At 44.5% G+C, this 23,541-nt stretch overlaps 1 protein-coding gene across 8 annotated transcripts in view; it reads left to right on the top strand.

Moving 5' to 3' along the window:
• LOC112442214 (zinc finger protein 160) overlaps nt 1-23,541 on the top strand; it is a 33,574-nt gene that overhangs the window by 3,588 nt on the left and 6,445 nt on the right. The window contains exons 1-5 of one of the 8 annotated variants that reach the window (XM_059877131.1): nt 232-319; nt 1,667-1,872; nt 3,905-4,044; nt 17,400-17,488; nt 20,164-20,290. In XM_059877131.1, coding sequence (XP_059733114.1) covers nt 17,474-17,488; nt 20,164-20,290 — 142 coding nt within the window. In that variant the 5' untranslated portion in view covers nt 232-319; nt 1,667-1,872; nt 3,905-4,044; nt 17,400-17,473. Of the gene's footprint in view, nt 1-231; nt 320-973; nt 1,873-2,399; nt 3,257-3,904; nt 4,045-17,399; nt 17,489-20,163; nt 20,291-23,541 lie in introns of those variants that run through there. The other 7 variants (XM_059877134.1, XM_059877132.1, XM_059877133.1 and 4 more) reach the window with 7 other exon arrangements.

Genomic DNA, 23,541 nt, shown 5'->3' on the forward strand with positions numbered 1-23,541 from the left:
CACCCCTCTAGCTTGTCACAGAGCACCAGATTTGAGCTCCCTGCGTCATACAGCAAATTTCCACGGGCTATCTAATTTTACATATGGTAATGTATATATTTCAATACTACTCTCTCAATTTGTTTTAGGTTCAAAGGATTTGTTAACAGCAACAACAAAACCACTCATTACACGCAAATAAAGTTTCAATTGTTAATAGATTATTCAACTTAATTAATTTCAATATACAGTCATTAGAAGAAAAGTTAGAAACAAGAGAAGTAACAGCATATATATCACCAAGTTTGGCTGAACCTACATTCAGACTTGAACAGTACTGGTAAGTTATGAATGACAGCAATCTAGAGTCCCAGTTGGGAAAGGGGTCCCAGGCAGTGTGTCCACCCCACAGGTGAGACTTCAAATTGCAGTTTGAGGGCTCCTACTTATAATCCCAGGCCACAAAATGGGATCATCAGTCTGTGTGCAAAAATGCAGCTCTGTGGAGGCTGGGTAGGAAGCTGGCCAGGCCCCCAGAGGCTCAAGAATTCCAAGACCTACTACCTTATCTAAAGCGCTGCCTGACTTGCTGTGATTGGGGGCAGGCATGGAATCTGGGCAGTGTCTGAGCAGGTCAGGAGCAGGTCAGAAGCCTGCTCTCCTGCTACTGAACCCTGAACAAGACTTCCTTCATTTTAATTTCCTTAACAGCATGGTAGGCACTAAATTAACTTGAGGTTTTCTGAAGCTGTGTGAGGAGCACGTAGAGAATAACAGCATAATTATAAATCATTTATGTACTACATCCTCAAAGAGGTGGACTATAATTCCCAACTCTCTTCAGTGTTGCCTGCATTAATTTCTTGCTTTTAAACAGTATAGTCTGACTATAAATAAAGTAGATGAACAAGGTCCTGCTGTATAGCACAGGGAGCTATATTCAATATGTTGTGTTAAAACATAATGGAAAGAATACAAAAAAAATGTACATGTATGTATAACTGAATCACTACTGTATAGCAAAGATTAACATTGTAAATCAACTATACTTCAATTTAAAAAACTAAATGCAGCTCTGCATTTTTTTCTCTGCTACCTTTGTGGAGAGAATTTCTTGGTCCAGAGGTTGGTTTTCATTTTTATTTTTATTCCTTTTTCATGTTTTTAATTATTGAAATATAGTTGATTTACAGTGTTCTGTTAGGTTCAGGTGTATAGCACAGTGATTCAGTTTTACATACATATATTCACACCCTTGGGCTTCCCTTATGGCTCAGCTGGTAAAGAATCTGCCTGCAACGTGGGAGACCTGGGTTCGATCCCTGGGTTGGGAAGATCCCCTGGAGAAGAGAATGGATACCCACTCCAGTGTTCTGGCCTGGAGAATTCCATGGACTGCATTGTCCATGGGGTGCAAACAGTTGGACACAACTGAGCGACTTTCACTAATAACACCCTAATCTTGTCAACAACCCCACTGTTTTGAAACTCTGAAGAGGAAAGAAGACAGCAAGATTATTTCTGCTGATCCTTATTACATATCCTCCCCTGACTATATAAACTCTCCCTGCTCCCTGCTCACCAGGCACAGTTCTTGAGGTGCTAGGCTACTGTATCCCCACTTTGTCTGGAAAAGTTATAAAGCTACTGTTTCTTCTCCTCCATAACTCTTGTCTCCACGTTTCAGTTTGGCCTTAGGGCACCGAGAGCCAAGATTTTGGCATCAATATAACCTATGGGTTCTTATTCAATTTAAGAGCAACCCAGACCTCTGACTTGACTTAATGATTTAGAGCAACATTCCTTCAACACGTACTGGTCTCTAGGATGTGACAAGACCATACACAACACAGCCACATATAGACACGCAGGACCCTTCAGCATCATTCAGAGGTATATATGCCAAGGTTCTTGGGCCTTTGTTATTGTCTTATTATTATTACTTTAATATTCCTAATGTTCCATTTTCAGCTATAGCATGTGTATTTATCATTTTTGACTCTTGCCTGTTGTTACAGTTTATGGTGACAGAGTTGAAGCTTACTTCAGACCCTCTAATTGTGGAAAATAGCAAAGGTTAAAGATTTCAAGTTCCAGGAAATGGCTTACTGTCAAGACCCACCCTTCCCCATTATCACTGATTTAAGACTCCCGCTTGGTCCCTTGTTTACCTGGGGAAAAGCCAGACACACACTGTCCAAAATTCCATTCTTTGGCCTGTCAATGATTACCACTCCGCTGGCCCCGCCCACCGCGCCTCGAGGCCCCGCCTCCCCACCCACGCAAGCCCCGCCCACCGCGCCCGGGGTCCCCACGCAGGCCGGATTCTGTCCACGACCCGCCCCCTTACAGCCTCGCCCCGCCTAGGCCCCGCCCCCCAGGCCGCTGGGCCTTTTCACTCCTGGTGCGCGCAGTTTCTCACACACCCGGAAGCTGAGAGAGGTCTCGCTGCGCAGCGTGAGTTTCTGTCTTTTTAGTCAAATCTGAGCCTCGCAGTTTCCTTTCTTCTGTACCCAGGGTCTCAGGGTCGCTACAGACCATGAATCCCCTTGCCCGCCCCACAACCCCCCAGCAAATTAAGGCGTCTCCCCAGGTACTTACCTTTCGGTTTAAAGTCGCTCTGGAGCCGGTTCCTGCCTTCGGTCTGCTTAGACGCTGCCTTTCGCACCCCTTTCCAGCTTAAAACCTTTCGCTGACCTCACTGACCCCTCTGCCCCTCCTGCACCGCATAAAATTCCCTCCCATGAGGTGGATTTATTCGCACCACCGCCCCTAGCCTCGCCCTCTCGGCCCCTGAGGTCAGCCCCGGCCACCCTACTCTCGGAGAGGCCGCGTCCTGTCCCCGTCCTGAGACACCCCCTCCCCCCAGCCCCGCTGTCCTCGAGTCTCCTCAGGCCGGTCCTTCTGCCTCGCAGGCGTTCCCTTCATAGTGACCTTTCCTCTAAACCCGTGTTGGCAGAGGTGACCTGGGTCAGCCATGAGACACCCATGGTCTTCGGTTCCAAATTCCACCCTCTGGAAAATAGGCTCCTGCGGGAGAGGGGACTTCTTCTTCAGTCGCCATCCCTGTAAATAGTGGGCGAGGGGGGTCAGGAGAAGCAGAGACAGCGACTCCGAGAGAAATAGAAAGTTGAGAAAAGCATGAGGGAGAAGCGATGGCAATGAAGAGGATTGGTGGGGAACTTGGAAGAGACACCTTCATGAAAGAGAATAAGCCTTGAAGGTAGCGGGTGGGGAAAGAAGTTTAGAGAAAAGCAAGATCTCCGGAGAAATGAAGGTGAGCAGAATAGGAGAGGGGCCCCTGCTCAGCAGTAGCAGCGGGGAAACAGTGGTGAAGCGCGTCATTCTGATGGGGCAGGCCAGAGGGTGAGACTTGGAGCCATGATGGTGCTGGGACAGAAGGAGACCTGAACGGAAATCTGCCCCCAAGGATGCAGGGCGGGACGGCTGGAGGGGGGCGGGCGGTGAGGAGGGAGCGAGGGGAATGTCACAGGGATAAGAGGGAGGGAGAGGAGAGGAAGCTCAGATGGGAGAAGAAAGAGGCAGAAATATTAATACTTGGAGATTTAGGACAGTCAGGTTGGGGAAAAAAGAGCAACAGAGAAGTACTGAGTGGCAGACTGGGCAGGGCTGGTGTGAGAGGAGAAATAGAAGGGCAGTAACAGCCCAGAGCAGAGGGGAACAAAAGGACAGAGAGAGAGAGAGGAAAAAAAGAAATAGATAAACAGAATGACAGAGGGGAATGCGTATTAGTGAAGAAAGAGGAGTGACCTGGACCCATGTGAGTCGGTTGGATATGAATTTGGATATAAATGGATATAAACTATTGTTCTGATATCATGACTTTATAGTCTAATAAATTTAAAAGTTTGTATATATGATGAGAATTGCAAAATTCTACTATCTAATGCTTGTGTTGTTTTAGATTTATTTTTATCAGAAGATAACTTCCATTTGCAATTCTTCAACCAGAGACATGGAATAGGGTGTGTGTGTATGTTTGGAGCAAGAGAAAATTGTCACTTCATGGTGCCTATTTAAAGGAAAATTACAACTCCTTTTCTGGTAATTTTTTTCATTGTTCTTTTTTTAGCTTGAACTAAATCTTATCATTCAATTTCTACTTTCCTATAAATAATAACTTCTGAATTGCTTTGCTGAAATTGCTGGGCATCCTGTAATCGGCTCATGTGATTTTCTAAATTTGTATTCATAATATTTTCTGACTTTGACACCAGAATTGTGTAGGATATATATATATATAATTGTGTAGGCTATATATGTGTGTGTATATAATGGTGTAGGCTAATATATATATATGTATATATAAAATGGTGTAGGTTGTATATATCAGATCAGATCAGTCCCTCAGTCGTGTCCGACTCTTTGCGACCCCATGAATCACAGCACGCCAGGCCTCCTTGTCCATCACCAACTCCCGGAGTTCACTGAGACTCACGTCCATCGAGTCAGTGATGCCATCCAGCCATCTCATCCTCTGTCATCCCCTTCTCCTCTTGCCCCCAATCCCTCCCAGCATCAGAGTCTTTTCCAATGAGTCAACTCTTCGCATGAGGTAGCCAAAGTACTGGCGTTTCAGCTTTCACATCATTCCTTCCAAAGAAATCCCAGGGCTAATCTCCTTCAGAATGGACTGGTTGGATCTCCTTGCAGTCCAAGGGACTCTCAAGAGTCTTCTCCAACACCACAGTTCAAAAGCATCAATTCTTCGGCACTCAGCCTTCTTTACAGTTCAACTCTCACATCCATACATGACCACAGGAAAAACCATAGCCTTGACTAGACGAACCTTCGTTGGCAAAGTAATGTCTCTGCTTTTCAGTATGCTATCTAGGTTGGTCATAACTTTCCTTCCAAGGAGTAAGCGTCTTTTAATTTCATGGCTGCAGTCACCATCTGTAGTGATTTTGGAGCCCAGAAAAATAAAGTCTGACACACTATATATATATGTATGTATATATAATTGTGTAGGCTATCAGTTCAGTTCAGTCACTCAGTCAGTCCGACTCTTTGAGACCCCATGGACGGCAGCACGCCAGGCTTCCTTATCTGTCACCAACTCCTGGAGCTTGCTCAAACTAATGTCCATCAAATTGGTGATTCCATCCAACCATCTCATCCTCTGTTGTCCCCTTCTCCTCCTGTCTTCAATCTTTCCCAGCATCAGAGTCTTTTTAATGAGTCAGTTCTTTGCATCAGGTGGCCAAAGTAATGGAGTTTCAACTTCAACATCAGTCCTTCCAATGAATATTCAGGACTGATTTCCTTTAGAATTGACTGGTTGGATTTCCTTGTAGTCCAAGACACTCTAAAGAGTTTTCTCCAACACCACAGTTCAAAAGCATCAATTCTTCTATGCTCAGCTTTCTTTATAATCTAACTGTCACATCCACACATGACTACTGGAAAAACCATAGCTTTGACTAGACAGACCTGTGTCAGCGAAGTAATGTCTCTGCATTTTAATATGCTGTCTAGGTTGGTCATAGCTTTTCTTCCAGGGAGCAAGCATCTTTTAATTTCATGGCTGCAGTCACCATCTACAGTGATTTTGGAGCCCCCCAAAATAAAGTCTGTCACTGTTTCCATTGTTTCCCCATCTATTTGCCATGAAGTGATGGGACCAAATGCCATGATCTTTGTTTTTTAATGTTGAGCTTTAAGCCAACTTTTTCACTCTCCTCTTCCACTTTCATCGAGAGGCTCTTGAGTTCTTCGCTTTCTGCCATAAGGGTAGTGTCATCTGCATATCTGAGGTTATTGATATTGCTCCTGGCAATCTTGATTCCAGTTTGTGCTTCATATAGGCTAGCATTTCTCATGCTGTACTCTGTATATAAGTTAAATAAGTAGGGTGACAGTATACAGCCTTGACGTACTCCTTTTGCAATTTGGAACCAGTCTGTTGTTCCATGTCCGGTTCTAACTTGACCTGCATACAGGTTTCTCAGGAAGCAAGTGAGGTGATCTGGTGTTCCCATCTCTTTAAGAATTTTCCGCAGTTTGTTGTTATCTACACTGTCAGAGGCTTTGGCATAATCAATAAAGCAGAAGTAGATGTTTTTCTGGTATTCTCTTGCTTTTTCGATGATCCAAAGGATATTGGTAATTTGACCTCTGGTTCCTCTGCCTTTTCTAAATCCAGCTTGAACATCTGAAAGTTCACAGTTCACATACTTTTGAAGCCTGGGGTTGGAGATTTTTGAGCATTACTTTGCTAGCATGTGAGATGAGTGCAGTTGTGCAGTTTTGAACTTTCTTTGGCATTGGCTTTTGCCGGGAGCCAGCACAGGAGATCCCACCCATGACAAGGTCATGCGGAAGAGACCTGACAGGCAAGGCAGATCAGGACTCAAGGGACTCCCTGGACCTGCCCGAGCATCTACCCCAAAACCAAGTCTGTCTGTCTACTGTTTACTATATTATGTCTTTTACCAACTCTTCTGACATTAACAGGGGGCTATCCCCAACCACCTTTCTCTGAAAAAAAAAAAAAAAATCAACTTAGGGCTCTAGTTATAAGTCTCCTAGGTTTGAAAGGAGTATTTCAATTCTAACCTCTCTGTTAGCATTTTAGCTTGCTTGGCAGGTTTATCCATACCCTTGCAACTAACGTACATGATTGCTCACAACTCCCCAGCCATGAAAGGCACGGGAAGCCTAAGCATTCTAAAAGTCCTAATGAGCATAGAGCCCTTGGAAGGATGAAAAATTATTAGAATAGTACTGGTAAAGGGCTTCATTACTGGGCCAATGCTTGCTGCCAAGTTCCCATATCCATTATCCATTGTGCATCTGGGAGTGCATTAGTTAATGTAGTTGGAATGTAAGAAAAACAAGTAGTAGCCTTGGTATTAACCACATCAGACCTTTGAGCTAATAACTTCTTTCTTTGTTGTGACCCACTACACCTTCACTCCCTGAGAATGTAACTTTATTTAGTACTTTCTGAGGCTGGGAGAAATAAAGAAAAAAACACTTTAAGGGAAAACAAGTTTTCTGGCTGGTCAACCTTTATCAGAAAAGAGTCATGAAATGTTAACAGGCCACAGGGCCAGACATAACATAAGACCTTTGTTTATGAAAAGGTGTACAGAAAATGTCCTGGTTTTGATAAAGATAAAATTGATGGAATGTTGAGCTGACTCTGTATCTTTTACTTTGAGAAATGTGTAACTCAGAGTATAAAAGTTCCTTTTGAAAATAAAGTTGCGGATCCCACTTCACCAGAGCTCTGGTCTCTGTGTCTTTCTTTCTTTCTCTCTCTCTTCTTTTTCAGGCTGACTCCCTAGAGCACAGAGGCCCTCTGAGTTCACTTTTTTGCCCGGGCTTCTAAGACCCGATCAAGGAGGTGCTCTGCATCTCCACCCAATTGAGAAGGCGCTCTGTGTCTTCACCCCATCAAGAGGGCGCCTGAGGCCTCCGTGAACAGAGCAAGTCCCGTGTCAGGGGCTTTATTGGCTTTCTGTGTAAACCAAGGAATATCAGCCTCTTTCTCTCTCCCTTATTCTTTCTCTTTATTTTTATTTTTGACCCTGGACCACCAGGTCCCCGTCCATTATAAGGCCCGTGTCATCTCTCTCTAGTCCATTATAAGACCTGTGTCTCTCTCGCCGACGCCATTCATCCGGAGAATTCCCTTGGATCCTGCTGGGGCTGGACCCCGGCAGCCTTTCTTTGGGATTGGAATGAAAACTGACTTTTCCCAGTCCTGTGGCCATTGCCGAGTTTTCCAAATTTGCTGGCATATTGAGTGCAGCACTTTCACAACATCATCTTTTAGGATTTGAAATAGTTCAATTGGAATTCCATTACCACCACTAGCTTTGTTCATAGTGATGCTTCCTAAAGTCCACTTGACTTCATATTCCAGGATGTCTGGCTCTAAGTGAGTGATCACACCATCATGATTATCTGGGTCATGAAGATCTTTTTTGTATAGTTTTTCTGTGTGTTCTTGCCACCTCTTCTTAATATCTTCTGCTTCTGTTAGGTCCATACCATTTCTGTCCTTTATGGAGCCCATCTTTGCATGAAATGTTCTCTTGGTATCTGTTGGGGATTTTTTTCCCGGGACTTGGAAGCGACGAACTTGAAAGAAGGACACTTGGCCAGTCTCTTGTAATAGACTGACAAGTTTATTTTTGTAGTCAAGCCTTTTTATAGAAGTAGGAACAAAGAGCTTAGAGTATACAGCCAGCAGAGCGCATACGGGGTTAACACCTAATCAGTAAAAGTATTTTAAGGACAGCGCGCTCTATGTGACCCATGTGCTTATCCCATAACCCGTTTTTTCAAGCAACATCTTTAATATTTATTATTAAATCTTGGCGCCGGGCATATCCAAAGGTAGGAGATGTTTTTTTGCCCAAGTACAGCAAGCCAGGGTATTTCTGGCCCTTTGCCATTTTCCCAAGGACTTCCTCCAACTGGCTATTTTGTACTGAGCTTCCCAACAGTATCTCTAATTTTCTTGAAGAGATCTCTAGTCTTTCCCATTCTATTGTTTTCCTCTGTTTCTTTGCACTGATCACTGAGGAAAGCTTTCTTATCTATCCTTGCTATTCTTTGGAACTCTGCATTCAAATGGATATATCTTTCTTTTTCTCCTTTTCATTTAGCTTCTCTTCTTTTCTCAGCTATTTGTAAGGCCTCCTCAAACAACCATTTTGCCTTTGTGCATTTTTTTTTCTTGGAGGTGGTCTTGAACACTGCCTCCTGTACAATGTCAGGAACCTCCATCCATAGTTCTTCATGCACTCTGTCTATCAGATCTAGTCCCTTGAATCTATTTGTCACTTCTACTGTATAACCATAAGGGATTTGATTTAGGTCATACCTGAATGGTCTAGTGGTTTTCCCTATTTTCTTCAATGTAAGTCTGAATTTGCAATAAGGAGTTCATGATCTGAGCCACAGTCAGCTCCTGGTCTTGTTTTTGCTAACTGTATAGAGCTTCTCCATCTTTGGCTGCAGAGAATATAATCAATCTGATTTTGGTGTTGACCATCTGGTGATGTCCATGTGTAGAGTCTTCTCTTGTGTTTCTGAGGGTGTTTGCTATGACCAGTGCGTTCTCTTGGCAAAACTCTCTTAGCCTTTGCCCTGCTTCATTCTGTACTCCAAGGCCAAATTTGCCTGTTACTCCAGGTATCTCTTGACCTCCTACTTTTGCATTTCAGTCCCCTATGATGAAAAGAATATCATTTTGGGGTGTTAGTTCTAGAAGGTCTTGTAGATCTTCATAGAACTGTTCCACTTTAGCTTCTTCAGCATTACTGATTGGGGCATAGACTTGAATTACTGTGATACTGAATGGTTTGCCTTGGAAATGAACCAAGGTCATTCTGTCATTTTTGATATTGTACCCAAGTACTGCATTTTGGATTCTTTTGTTGACCATGAGAGCTACTCCATTTCTTCTAAGGGATTCTTGCCCACAGTAGTAGACATAATGGTCATCTGAATTAAATTTGCCCATTCCAGTCCATTTGAGTTCACTGATTCCTAAAATGTCTTGCCGTATCCTGTTTGACCACTTGCAATTTACCTTGATTTATGGACCTAACATTCCAAGTTCCTATGCAAAACCACTTAAAGACGGCAGAGTAGAAGGATGTGCACTCATCTTCTTTGAGACCTCCAAAATTATTACTCACTGCTGAACAACCATCGATAGGAGAATGTTGGATCCCACCAAAAAGAAATACTGCACATCCAAAGGCAAAGGAGAAGCCCCAGCAAGACGATAGGAGGAGCAAAATCACATTTAGAATCAAATGCCATACCGGCCAGAGACGCTTGGAGGGCTCAAACAAAACCTTGTGCACACTAGGACCCAGAGGCCCAATAGAGTGTAGTGTGTGTGTGTGTATATATATATACACACACACACGTGTATATATATATATATATGTGTGTGTGTGTGTATGTATATATGTGTGTGTATATATATATATATACACACAAAATTGTGTAGGATATATATGTGTGTGTAGGATGTGTATGTGTTATATATATATATATATATATATACACACACACACATATATTTGGTTGTGCCTGGTCTTCTTTGCAGTATGTGAACTCTTAGTTGTGAACTATTAGCACATAAGATCTAATTTCCCCCACCAGGGATTGAATCCAGGCTCCCTGAATTGGGAGCTCCAAGTCTTAGCCACTGGACCACAATGGACATCTCTTTGTACGGTTTGGGGTTTTTTTTTTTTTTCCCCCAATTACAAATTGTTTCCCTTTTAAATTTGTTTCTGGTTTAGAGAAAGCCTGTGACTTTCTTCTTTTATCTTATATATTGGAAATATTATTTGGTAACTAGTAAAGAATTTTAGACTGTCTCCCAAAGAGTTGGAAGCTGATTTCACCTAGTTAGTCTCATACTCCCTTTTCTTTGGTTTCATGTAATCTATTACAACATGAGCCATGAGCTCCTAACCAGATGTCTCCAGTTGCATCCTGGGAGCTGACCCTTTTCTCACAGTTCCCTCTGCCCTGGTCACATTCACCTTTTCTCTGCTCCCAAACATCAACAGCTTTTCTGTCTCAGATCTCACCTCCTGCTTGACCCTTTGTCTCTAAAGCATCGCTGCTCTGGCCCTTTCTCCTCCTTTGGGTCTTGGCCAGAGCTGTCTCCCCACCTTCTCCTGCTCATCTTCTGAAGTTCCCTTCACCTGCCATTCTGTGTCTCATGACCCAGGTTTTATTGCTCCCACATCGGTCTCCTCTATCAGAAATGCTCTTCATTGATTATTTTGGGTCTTTCCTGTTTCCCCTCCATTGGAGGGTACCTGGTCTCTGTCTTCTTTCCAGGACACCTGTGACACTACCCTTTGGGAAGATTTAGATGCTGGGTACTAGAATTGGATGGAATACTCCTCAGGGAAGAATGAGGAGCTTGGGCAGGTGATGAGGTTAGTTCCCATATTTGTTCTGGAAATTTCAACTTGAACTAAACCTGCTATGACTACTTATTTACTCAAAATAAGAGCAAAATTATATGCACTGAGGCTTAGCCCTACAGAACCAGTATGCCCCATGCAGTGTCCTGAGGTGTCCCGTGTTCATTCCACTGTGTCTCTGCTCCACTATAGCCCCCAGGTCTTCCAAATTGTGTGCTTCTGGGGTGAGCTGCCATCTTGAACGGGATCCTTGCCTTACAGCAGTTCATCTGCTCAGAGTCAGGGATACTGACTACACTTTACTAAGGATGCAGAGAAGCTTAGGAGTGTGGGAATGGGCATGAAGGAGGGCCCTGCCTTGGAGCTGGGGTACCTTGCAATTTTCTCTGAGTGGGGAGGACAGGAGACAGTGAGAGCGGGGCTGTCTCTTTCTCTCTCTCTCTCTCTCTCTCTCTCTCTCTCGGTGACTTCCTCACCAAACACAATCCAGCCAATCCTCAAGCACCTTTAAAACTAGACTCCATCATGACCCCAGTTGCTGGTGAGGTTTCCAGGGAGGGCCCGCTTCTTGATCTCCATACTGAATGCTCAGTGTCCTGCTGTTTGCAGCACTGTTCATGCCTGTTGCAATGCCTCTGCATATGAGTTCGTTTTAGCCTGATTTGTTCATACATGCCTGAGATGTGAGTGTACTGTCACTCAGTCGTGTCCAAGTCTTTTGCAGCCCCATGGACTGTAGCCCACCAGGCTCCTCTGTCCATGGAATTTTCCAGGCAAGAATACTGGAGTGGGTTGCCTTTTTGTTCTCCAAGGGATCTTCCCCACCCAGGGATCAAACCCGCATCTCTTGCATCTCTGGCATTGGCAGGCAGATTTGTTACCACTAGTGCCACCTGGGAAGCCTGGAAGAAATGTCAAGACCTGCGGAAAAGTGGAGGAAAGACTTTAGGGGTCTGCAGGAGGGATATGGCACCAAGTGTGGACCTCCAGAGGAGCCCAGTGAGCTGTATGAGTGCCCGTCCCATGCATGGCTTGGGGTTCAAGGGGTGTGTGAAACTTTTGGAAAGGGGCATCTCAGTACTGGCTGGAGCATCTAGACATGGATTCACTGGGAGCTGTGGGGCTGTGTGGATCGGGCTTGGTGCCATAGTGTCTTTTCTCAGGTTCCCTGGGACGTAGAGGCTGAGACTGAGTTGTTGGTTTTGTTTTTTGAGGTTGAGATTTTCAGGCATGGGTTTCATAGGGAAAGCCATGATAACACCTGAAGAGGAATGAGGAAGTAGAATTAGGAAAAGGAATGTTATCCTGTATTGTTAACCAAAGCCTGAGAGGAGCCCACAGGAAGCTCTGGGAGCAGGAGGATGGCTGCCTTGGCCCTGGGGGGCACAGGGGGTGAATTCAACAGGTGCCCCACAGCACTCACTCCACACCGTGGATTTTGTGAGGTCTTTTGGTGCTGGTTTAGTCCCTAACTCATATCTGACTCTTGTGACCCCATAGATTGTAACCCACCAGGCTCCTTTGTCCATGGGATTTCCCAGACAAAAATACTGGTGTGGGTTGCTATATCCTTCTTCAGGGGATCTTCCCGACCCAGGGGTCGAACCCACATCTCTTGCATTGGCAGGTGACTTCTTTACCACTGAGCCACCAGTGAAGTGTGGGGTCTTTGTTGGGGGAGAAATCATTGTGCAACCCATAGTGTAGTTACAGAGGACATCTCAGAGGTCATTTTGTGGGTTATCTTTGGTATTTTGGGATATTTGGGCAAAGTTGCAGCAAAGTTTCAGGTGCATTTTAGAAGACACAAAGGAGAATTTGGAATGTTTCCTGGGAAGACGTTGGGGTCTCCTTGGCATCACAGGCCAAAGCTCTGTTTTGTTAGTAGATTTTGGAGGTGACAGTGCTCAGACTGGGGTCACCATGAATGAAAAGGTGGTATCACGTCTAGTGGTCTTCATGAGTATCATTCCATCGTGAATGCATGAGTCATGGGGGCTTGGAGTGTTTGATGGGGTTGTGTAGCAGGTAAGGGGATGGCTCTGCTGTTTCTGGGGAGTGTGTCAGACCCCAGGGAAGACTGTAGGTTTGTTTGAGTCCAAAAGGGAAATGATAGGTATTAAGACTCACATGGCAGACAGTTATCAGCGAGGGCCTGCTGGGGATGGGACCAACTGGAGAAGGGCTATGAGGACTCATGACTCGGGGAAAGATTGTTCAGCTGATCAGGGGCAGTCACAGCGGAGAGACATCAGCCTCGGGAAGACCCAGCTGCTGTTGTCTTACTGCCAGACCAGTGGTGGTCACTCTGCTGGGGGAAAGATTGTTCAGCTGATCAGGGGCAGTCACAGCGGAGAGACATCAGCCTCGGGAAGACCCAGCTGCTGTTGTCTTACTGCCAGACCAGTGGTGGTCACTCTGCTGGGGGAAAGATTGTTCAGCTGATCAGGGGCAATCACAGCGGAGAGACATCAGCCTCGGGAAGATCCAGCTGCTGTTGTCTTACTGCCAGACCAGTGGTGGTCACTCTGCTGCCTCTGTCTGCCCGTCTGGGAACTCACACACATGCAGTACAGTCATAACGAAGCTGTGGTGCGGAGGGGCAAGCTGTTTTAAACTAAATGTGGAACAAGCGTATTTCTTTGAGAAGGAGGGCTGCTGTGTTCTGGGGAGGAAACAGGAAGGGGGACAGTGTTTGGGAACTCAGAGCCCTGGCGATAGCAGGAAAGCTCAGGAAAGAGGTGAAGGAAAACCTCTGTTCCTACTCACCAGTGCTCAGCAGCTAGCCCAATAGAAGGGGGTGAGGTATCAGGGCCCCATTTAGAGAAAGGATCTTGTCTTTCTACTCAGCACCCACTCACACTCTGTGCAAATGTCTTCATTGTCTTCTCTAGAATGGCACTCATGGTGGTGTCCCCAGTAGATGACCTGAGGAAGTAAAGTGTTTTCTGTCTTTGTGCCCCGGCAGCCTCAGCTTCTCCTCCACCATTCTGTCAGACACCCACTTCCCTGCTGTTCTTCTCACTGTTGGTTTGCACAATCCCAATGAAGCCAGTCACATCAGCATTTCAGGCTGTGATTTTTCTTCAGCTAGCTCAGTTGGTAAAAGAGTCTGCCTGCAGTACAGGAGACCTGGGTTCAATTCCTGGGTCGGGAAGATCCCCTGGAGAAGGAAATGGCAACCCACTCCAGGATTCTAGCCTGGATGATCCCATGGACAGAGGAGCCTGGTAGGCTACAGTCTATGGGATTGTAAGAGTCGGACACGACTAAGCACACAGACAGTATCAATGCAGAGTGAGAAACCTTAGATTCCAGGAACCTTTTTCCTGATTAAGTGTCAAGGCAGCCAAGAGCCTCCTCCTTTTTCTGTGGATTGTTTTATATTATGTTTGACTGCACAGCTTGTGGGCTCCTTAGTTCCCCCCAGGGATTGAACCCAGGCCCACAGCAATGAAAGCTGGTGAGTCCTAACCACTGGACTGCCAGGGAAGTCCCAGTTTTCAGCTGTCTATTGCCAGAATGGGTCTGCTCAGCCTCAAGCAGCTACCACTGGGATGAGCTCATTGCCATCCTAGTTGGACTTGCACATGATCTTTGCACCTTTGGAGGGCAGGGAGCATTGTTTAAATGGAGGACACTTGGCTCCACCATCCTCCGCTGTTCCTGTTCGGCTTGTCCTCACTCCTCCAGGGCAAAGGTCCCCTGCCCATGTCAGTCCCCCAACGTGAAGACGATGGCAGAGTGGAAACTAGTGTAACTTTGTGTCCATCTCATTTACTTATTCACTACATAAAGAGCGTATACCATATTTTTAATTTCTGTGTGTGTGTGCTTAGTTGCTCAGTCGTGTCCAACTCTTTGCGACCCTGTGGACGGTAGCCCGCCAGGCTCCTCTGTCTGTGGGATTCTTCAGGCAAGAATACTGGAGTGGGTTACCATGCTCTCCTCCAGGGGATCTTCCCAACCCAGGGATCAAACCCTGGTCTCCTGCATTGCATATGTTTTCTTTATCATCTGAGCCACAACAGAGGCTGGTTTTTTAATATTTATTGGGGTATGATTGATTTTCAGTGTTGCGTTAGTTTCAGGTGTTTAGCAAAGTAAATTGTCAAACACATACATCCACTGTTTTAGATTCTTTTCCCATGTAGGTCATCACAGAAGACTGAGTTTAATTCCCTGTGCTACACAGTTAAGGCTTAATTAGTTATCTATTTTATATATAGTTGTGTGTATGCCTCAGTCCCAATCTCCTAGTTTATCCCTCCCCTCTTACCCTTTGATAATTATAAGCTTATTTTCTACATCTGTAACTATTTCAGTTGTGTAGATAAGTTATTTGTAGCCTTTTTTTTTAGATTCCACATATGGTTGATATCATACAATATTTGTCTTTCTCTGTCTGACTTACTTCACTCAGTGTGAGAATCTCTAGGTCCATTTGGAATCTCTAGGTCCATTTGTGCTGCTGCAAATAGCATTTTTTTTTTTTTTTTTAAGTGACTGAGTAATTTTCCCTAAATGATGGAAACAGGGACTTCCCTGGCTCTGCAGAGTGTTTAAGTGTTTAAGAGTGTTTAAGACTTTGTACTTCCTGGGACTTCCCTGTGGTTAGGACTCAGTGCTTCCACTTTAGGGGCACAGGTTTGATCCCTGGTCAGGGAACTAACATCCTGCATGCTGCCTGGTGCAACACCCCACCCCCACCCCCCAGAAATGGAGACAAACCCACCTTGTCACTTACAGTCATGCAAGTCAAATGCCCCAAAGTGAAGGCCTGGTGTGTGGACGTGGATTCTCCCCCACACCCATTGCTCTCCCGACACCCCCATCACACCAGTTCTACCTTGTCCCCGTATGGCTCATCACAGCTGGAGAAAAACACACCCCCGAACTGACTGGTCTTGCTTCAGATTCCTCTGTTCCCTCACATTCCCTGTGTGTCTGCTCCATACCTTTCCTATGGAGCTCCTCAAAAGTCCACCTCCGCCTGTCCCATCTTTTTTTCTCAAAGACCCTGTTTCTTCTCCATTGAGCTCCTGGAGCAAAGGGAAGAGATCTCTTCTAACTGCCTCAACCATTGGCCTTAGGGCCTGTGCTCTGTCCTTAATAATTGACTGCTAATAGTCTGAAACTGCCTCTGGCTGTTGCTGGCCCTGAAATTGTGCCCCGGTTGCCAGCTCCACTGTCTAGGTCAGGGCCATATGGCATCATGTATTTTTACTTCTTGGAAGTTACTTTGATCAACATTCAAACATGGTGATATTGTCTCTCTGAAACACAAAGATGGGCACTCACATACACCCCACACCTTTTTATATGCTCAGTTCTTTCCTCTTTAAAATACAGTGTTCTCAATTAGCTACATTTTCCTCTCCTATTAAATACCATGTTGTACTGTTGCAGAAGAATGGGGTGCAGAAAGAATGGTCATGTCCCAGGGGAAATCTTGGGATAGGTCTCCAAGTAAGGGTCCCTGGTTTCCTACAGGAAAGAATTCAAGAGGGAGACATAGTAGAGTGAGCCATGCCGTGCCGGGCCACCCAAGATGCCTGGGTCATGGTGGAAAGTGCTCATGAAACGTGGTCCACTGCAGAAGGGAATGGCAGACTCCTTCAGTATTTTCGCCTCAAGAACCCCAAGAATGATAAACAGGTTTATTGAGAGAAATACACTTTCCATAGGCAGAATATGGTTGTCTCTGAAGGGGAGAGTGACCCTGGGCTGTGGGCATACTTAGTTTTTATGAGCTGGGTAATTCATGCACTAACGTGTGGGAGGATTTTTCCAGCTATTTGGAGGAAAATGCAGAAGTTGATTTTGGTAGTTATTTCACAATATATGCGTATATATATATATGTCGAATGTCACATTGTGTGTCTTAAATATGCATGATATTTTGTCAATTATACCTCAGTAAAACTTCAAAAGAAAAAGGTGCAAGGTATGCTGTGCTTGCCTCCACTGAGTGGTGCTCATCCAGGCTATACATTGCATCCATGAGGCATTTTGCAAATACATTTGTGCCCTGACCAGAGATTCCCCTTCGAAAAGTCCATGTGGGGCTCAGCCTCAATGGTATTTAAGGGTGCTTGGTGCATCTAGCATTGAACATCAGGACTCTTAAGTCCTTCCATCCTGAGGGATGAGATCTGGGCTGAGGGTAAGGCTGCTTTGCCCTGAGTGGGTCTGGACCAGGGCCTGCTGTGTGACCTGAAGGGAATCATGGGGTGAGCAGAGGTGCCTCCTGCTGCTGTGTGCATGAGGCCTCACCAGGAGGGGAGTGTGATCTGAGGGAAAGTTTGGGAAAGTCCCGTGTTGGACTCTGTGCAGGAGTTGACTGTTCTGCGTCCCTCCTGTGACAGTGGCCACAGAGGACTGTCTGTTCCTCATGGTGAGGGCTTCCCTGTGTGCGGGGTTGGGGCTCAGGAAGGGGGTGTGTTGACTCTAAACATTAAACAGAATGTTTTCAATTTTCAGGATAGACCTCTGAAGACTCATGTTGCCTGAGGAAGCCCAGAAGAGGAGGAAGGTGAAAGGAGGAAGAGTCTGGAATGGCTCTTTCTCAGGTGAATTCATATTCTTGGTTGATTATTCTGTTTCTCCTTTCTTTTCTTTTTTAATTAATTTTTTTTTTGAATACAGCTACTTTGCAATGTTATGTTAGTCTCTGCTGTTCTCCTTCCTTTGCACTTGCTAATCTCTGACTCAAGAAGTAGCCTGCTTGATTCCTGTTCATTCACACTCACCTAGGGCCTTCTCTTAGTCACTGACACGTACCCTTAGATTCCATCTGTGACTCAGTTTTCTACTCTGTAAAATGGAAACAGATCTTTCTCTGATGAGTTATTACATTGACAACAAGTTAATTCATGAAAAGCATCTAGAGTAATGCTTCCGTGGTAGCTCAGATGGTAAAGAATCTGCCTGCAATACTGCAGACCTGTGTTTGATCCTTGGGTTGGGAAGATCCCCTGGAGAAGGAAATGGCAACCCACTCCAGTATTCTTGCCTGGAGAATCCCATGGACAGAGGAGCCTGGCGGGCTACAGTCCAAGGGATCACAAAAGAGTCAGAAACGACTGCTACTACTCCCACTAGTATTACTAAAGTAATTCATAACATACAGGAAGTGTTCAAAACTTGTAGTCATTGCTGTTAATCATCATCACAGTTTTTAGATTCTGAGCTTTCCTTAACACCTTTGTATAGATGACCCAGTGTTGAATTTCTGTTTGTGTATTTCACGTGTCATACAGAAAAATGAGAAATCCACATTGATTTGGAGGCCACTGTAATCTCCTATGGGAAAGCAATTAGAGAGGCATCAGATCAGATCAGTCGCTCAGTCATGTCCGACTCTTTGCGACCCCATGAATCGCAGCACGCCAGGCCTTTGTGTCCATCACCAACTCCCGGAGTTCACTGAGACTCATGTCCATCGAGTCAGTGATGCCATCCAGCCATCTCATCCTCTGTCATCCCCTTCTCCTCCTGCCCCCAATCCCTCCCAGCATCAGAGTCTTTTCCAATGAGTCAACTCTTCGCATCAGGTGGCCAAAGTACTGGAGTTTCAGCTTTAGCATCATTCCTTCCAAAGAAATCCCAGGGCTAATCTCCTTCAGAATGGACTGGTTGGATCTCCTTGCAGTCCAAGGGACTCTCAAGAGTCTTCTCCAACACCACTCTGCAAAAGCATCAATTCTTCGGCACTCAGCCTTCTTCACAGTCCAACTCTCACATCCATACATGACCACAGGAAAAACCATAGCCTTGACTAGATGAACCTTCGTTGGCAAAGTAATGTCTCTGCTTTTGAATATGCTATCTAGGTTGGTCATAACTTTCCTTCCAAGAAGTAAGCGTCTTTTAATTTCATGGCTGCAGTCACCATCTGTAGTGATTTTGGAGCCCAGAAAAATAAAGTCTGACACTGTTTCCACTGTTTCCCCATCTATTTCCCATGAAGTGATGGGACCAGATGCCATGATCTTCGTTTTCTGAATGTTGAGCTTTAAGCCAACTTTTTCACTCTCCACTTTGACTTTCATCAAGAGGCTTTTGAGTTCCTCTTCACTTTCTGCCATAAGGGTGGTGTCATCTGCATATCTGAGGTTATTGATATTTCTCCCAGCAATCTTGATTCCAGCTTGTGTTTCTTCCAGTCCAGCGTTTCTCATTATGTACTCTGCATATAAGTTAAATAAGCAGGGTGACAATATACAGCCTTGATGTACTCTGTTTCCTATTTGGAACCAGTCTGTTGTTCCATGTCCAGTTCTAACTGTTGCTTCCTGACCTGCATGCAGATTTCTCAAGAGGCAGATCAGATGGTCTGGTGTTCCCATCTCTTTCAGAATTTCCCACAGTTTATTGTGATCCACACAGTCAAAGGCTTTGGCATAGTCAATAAAGCAGAAATAGATGCTTTTCTGGAACTCTCTTGCTTTTTCCATGATCCAGCGGATGTTGGCAATTTGATCTCTGGTTCCTCTGCCTTTTCTAAAACCAGCTTGAACATCAGGAAGTTCATGGTTCACATATTGCTGAAGCCTGGCTTGGAGAATTTTGAGCATTACTTTACTAGCGTGTGAGATGAGTGCAATTGTGCGGTAGTTTGAGCATTCTTTGGCATTGCCTTTCTTTGGGATCAGAATGAAAACTGACCTTTTCCAGTCCTGTGGCCACTGCTGAGTTTTCCAAATTTGCTGGCATATTGAGTGCAGCACTTTCATAGCATCATCTTTCAGGATTTGGAATAGCTCAACTGGAATTCCATCACCTCCACTAGCTTTTGTTTGTAGTGATGCTTTCTAAGGTCCACTTGACTTCACATTCCAGGATGTCTGGCTCTAGGTGAGTGATCACACCATCGTGATTATCTGGGTCGTGAAGATCTTTTTTGTACGGTTCTTCTGTGTATTCTTGCCATCTCTTCTTAATATCTTCTGCTTCTGTTAGGTCCATACCATTTCTGTTCTTTATCGAGCCCATCTTTGCATGAAATGTTCCTTTGGTATCTCTGATTTTCTTGAAGAGATCCCTAGTCTTTCCCATTCTGTTGTTTTCCTCTATTTCTTTGCATTGATCGCTAAAGAAGGCTTTCTTATGTCTTCTTTTGCTCTAAATACCTTTACATGAATCTGTCAGAATACACATTTCAACTGAATCAATTTCTTCTCATTTTGTATGAAGATAAGAGCTCTCCTTATGACCCCATTGATGATATGTGTTTTCATTTCAGCAGCAGATGACCGTCGAGGACGTGGCCATCAAATTCACTCCTGAGGAGTGGGAATGCCTGTCCCCTGCGCAGAGGACTTTGTACTGGGACGTGATGCTGGAGACCTACAGGAACCTGCTCTCTGTGGGTGAGGATCACTTCCCTCTCAAGTTGGGATCTGTCCTTGGGTATCTTTACATTTTCCCTCACATGCCTTTTTGGAGCCCCTACCTTGCTTGGCTGAGCTCGAAGCTCTATTGAATCAGAGGCCAAAAGCTTCATAATGTGGCATGAGGACTTTGAAATTGCCCTTTCCTCCTTTGATCTGCCCGTGTTATGATACCTTGAGGGTGGGTCCAGAGCTTGAAAATGCATAAAGCCTGTAGCAAACTTAAAACCTACACTTCCCTGTTTTGAAAATTTTATTTATTATTTTTTGGCTGTGCTGGGTCTTTCTTAGTTGCAGTGATCAGGGGCTACTCACCAGTTGCGGTGCTCGGGCTTCTCATTGTGGTGACTTCTCTTGCTGTGGTAGGCGGGCTCTAGGGCGCAGGGTCTCCGCAGTTGTGGTGCACGGGGTTAGTTGCTCTGCGGCATGTGGGATCTTCCTGAATGAAGAATTGAACCTGTGTCCCCTGCACTGGCAGGCAGATTCTTAACCACTGAGCCACCAGGGAAGTCCCACTTACCTTTTTACTACAAGCAAGATGTCTGCATATTACACTCTTCCCTGTGTATTCACTTGATCTTAGCCAAAAGGCTAAGAAGCGATTCCCCTGTGCATTCAGAAGGAGGCAAGCGGAGGATTGAAGTGTTTTCCACAACCGCCCCATATTGTCCTCACTCCTCAGCTGAACAAAGAGCTGGGGTTCTGGAAACAATATAGCATGTGATGTTTCTTTCTTGCAATTAGCAATAATTTCTTTTTCTGACCTGACTATTCTTATGTCCATTTTGGAGTAAAGAAAAGAGAGCACTGGACCCTGGAGAGGGAAGTGAAAATAGCAAAAAAGAAAAGAAAAAAGGGAAAAGCCACTAAAGGGGTGGAAAGTACCATGTGTAGACACAGGTCAGATCTCAGATGAACGGAGAAGAAACTGCACCATTAATAGTTTCAGGGAATCTCTCCCCAAGGGGAAGAGTTCTGTGGGAAAACAGTTTATTTTTTGGTAAACTCTCAGAGGAAATTGTTGTTCTCCCCATTGTTTCACTCCATTCTTTAGTATGTAAAATGTATCTCGTCCTCCTGTGGTGCCACAGCTCCTACAGAGACAAAGGCAAGGTCTTTATATGATCTACAACAGCCTGTCATTTGACTCCTGTCAGCTTTATCTCTTGACTTTGAGGAACGTGGGATGGGCTCTTTCAGAGGGGTCTCTTGCCCCTGCGTCTCCACTTCTGTGTGTGCTTTCATTGGCTGCTCAGTTCTTGGTCCCTGCAAGTAAGAGCTGAACTGCTCTGTAGCACCACGCTCAGCACCTGTCCTAGTTCCATCCCTACTCACTCTTCTAGGAAGATGTAGTCAAGGAGGTAGGAAACCACTGGTGCTCTCTGATTCTATCTCTCACCCTAGAACCTGCACGGAGCTGTCTCAAGCCCCATCTGCCTGTTCAGATCCCTCAGCCCTTCCTTCTGGGATTGTTATGTAGGAGAACTGTAAAGCCAGTAGACAGATCTTCTCTTTGATCCTAGGTCCTACATGGGGAGCATACGTCGGCCTTTGAGATTCTTAACTCAGTGTCTGTGAGGAGAGCGCACATCTCAAGATCCTGCAGGATCCCCGCCTCCTGTCTTGTATTTTCATCACTCTTCCACTGCTCTACCTGGTCTGGGAATGTAGACTTTTCCTGATTGCCTATTGTCTTAAGTTGCCTCTGATGATTGCCTTTGAAATACACATTCCTAGGATCTGAGATTTTATCCTATATTTTTTTGCTGTGATAATAACACTTTTAAGGGATAGACAACTTCTAGGGACTCTCCTTATGGAGTAGGGTTATTTGGTGACAGAAACTTCCCCCCCACACACCCCGAGACTTTTTTTTTAATTGAAGTATAGTTGATATACAGTGTTGTATTGTCTTCTGATGTAAAGCAAGGTAATTTAGTTATACATACGTATACATTCTTTTTTTTATTGTGTTTATCACAGGATATTGAATATAGTTCCCTGTGCTGTACAGTAAGACCTTGTTCTTTATCTGTCCTATATATAATAGCTTGCATCTGCTATTTGCAAACCCCCAACCTGTCCCTAGGCATGCACACTTGGCCACCAGATGTCTCTTCTGTATGCCTGTGAGTCTGTTTCTGTTTCATAGATAAGTTCATTTGTGCTGCATTTCAGATTGGACATACAAGTGATATCATATGATATTTGTCTTTCTCCTTCTGACTTATTTTGCTTAGTATGATAATCTCTAGGTCCATCCATGGTGCTGCAAATGGTACTATTTCATTCTTTTTTATGGATGAGTAATATTCCAGTGTTTGTGTGTGTGTGTGTGTGTGTGTGTGTGTATTTATATGTGTAGACACACAACATCTTTATCCATTCATGTGTTGATGGTCATTTAGATTGTTTGTATGTCTGGCTATTTATAATAATAAATAGTGCTGCTGTGAACATAGGGGTACATGTATATTGAAAAGAGTCTTTTTACTTATTTTTCATTTAAAAAATTTTTTTATTTTTGCCACATCTCAGAACTTGTGGGAACTCACTTCCCTGACCAGGGATCAAACCCAGGCCATAGCAGTGACAGTGCCAAATCCTAAACACTAGACCACCAGGGACTCCCAGCATCAGGCTCTTGCTTCTTTCACTTTCTTTGTAATTCTGGGTTATGTACATAGCCTTCTAAGTCTTGTGCCCTCATTTGAAAAATAATGGTAGTTTACCTCAGGCTTTTAAAACAAATATGTACTGTTAGATAGCTTATATATAATAATATTGCATATTTTATAGAAAAGCTCTAAGTTACTGTTGTTTAATGATATATATCTACTTTGTCATGTTTTGTTATGCTATATCCCTTTGTGTGCATTATAGTTTATATGCTTTTATTTTGCAGTTTGTCCTCAACAATGTAGTCTGTGACCTTAGTTAATATACATTTTAGGCACACACTTCATACTACATATCTGGGGACAATAAGCTGGAGAATTAAAGGGCACTGCATAGATAAGAAATTGCTCTGCTTGGTTATTATATAATGGCAATCATGAAATCATGTGACTTTTGTCTTCTTTCTTCAGGTTCTGTTCTTTTGTTGTTCATTCACAAAGTCATGTCCAACCCTTTGCGACTCCCATGAACTGTAGCATGCCAGCTTCCTCTGTCTTTCATATCTTCCAGAGTTTGCTCAAATTCATGTCCACTGAGTCGGTGATGCTATC

This window comes from Bos taurus, chromosome 18, assembly GCF_002263795.3.
Source record: "Bos taurus isolate L1 Dominette 01449 registration number 42190680 breed Hereford chromosome 18, ARS-UCD2.0, whole genome shotgun sequence".
NCBI classification, from domain to species: Eukaryota; Metazoa; Chordata; class Mammalia; order Artiodactyla; family Bovidae; genus Bos; species Bos taurus.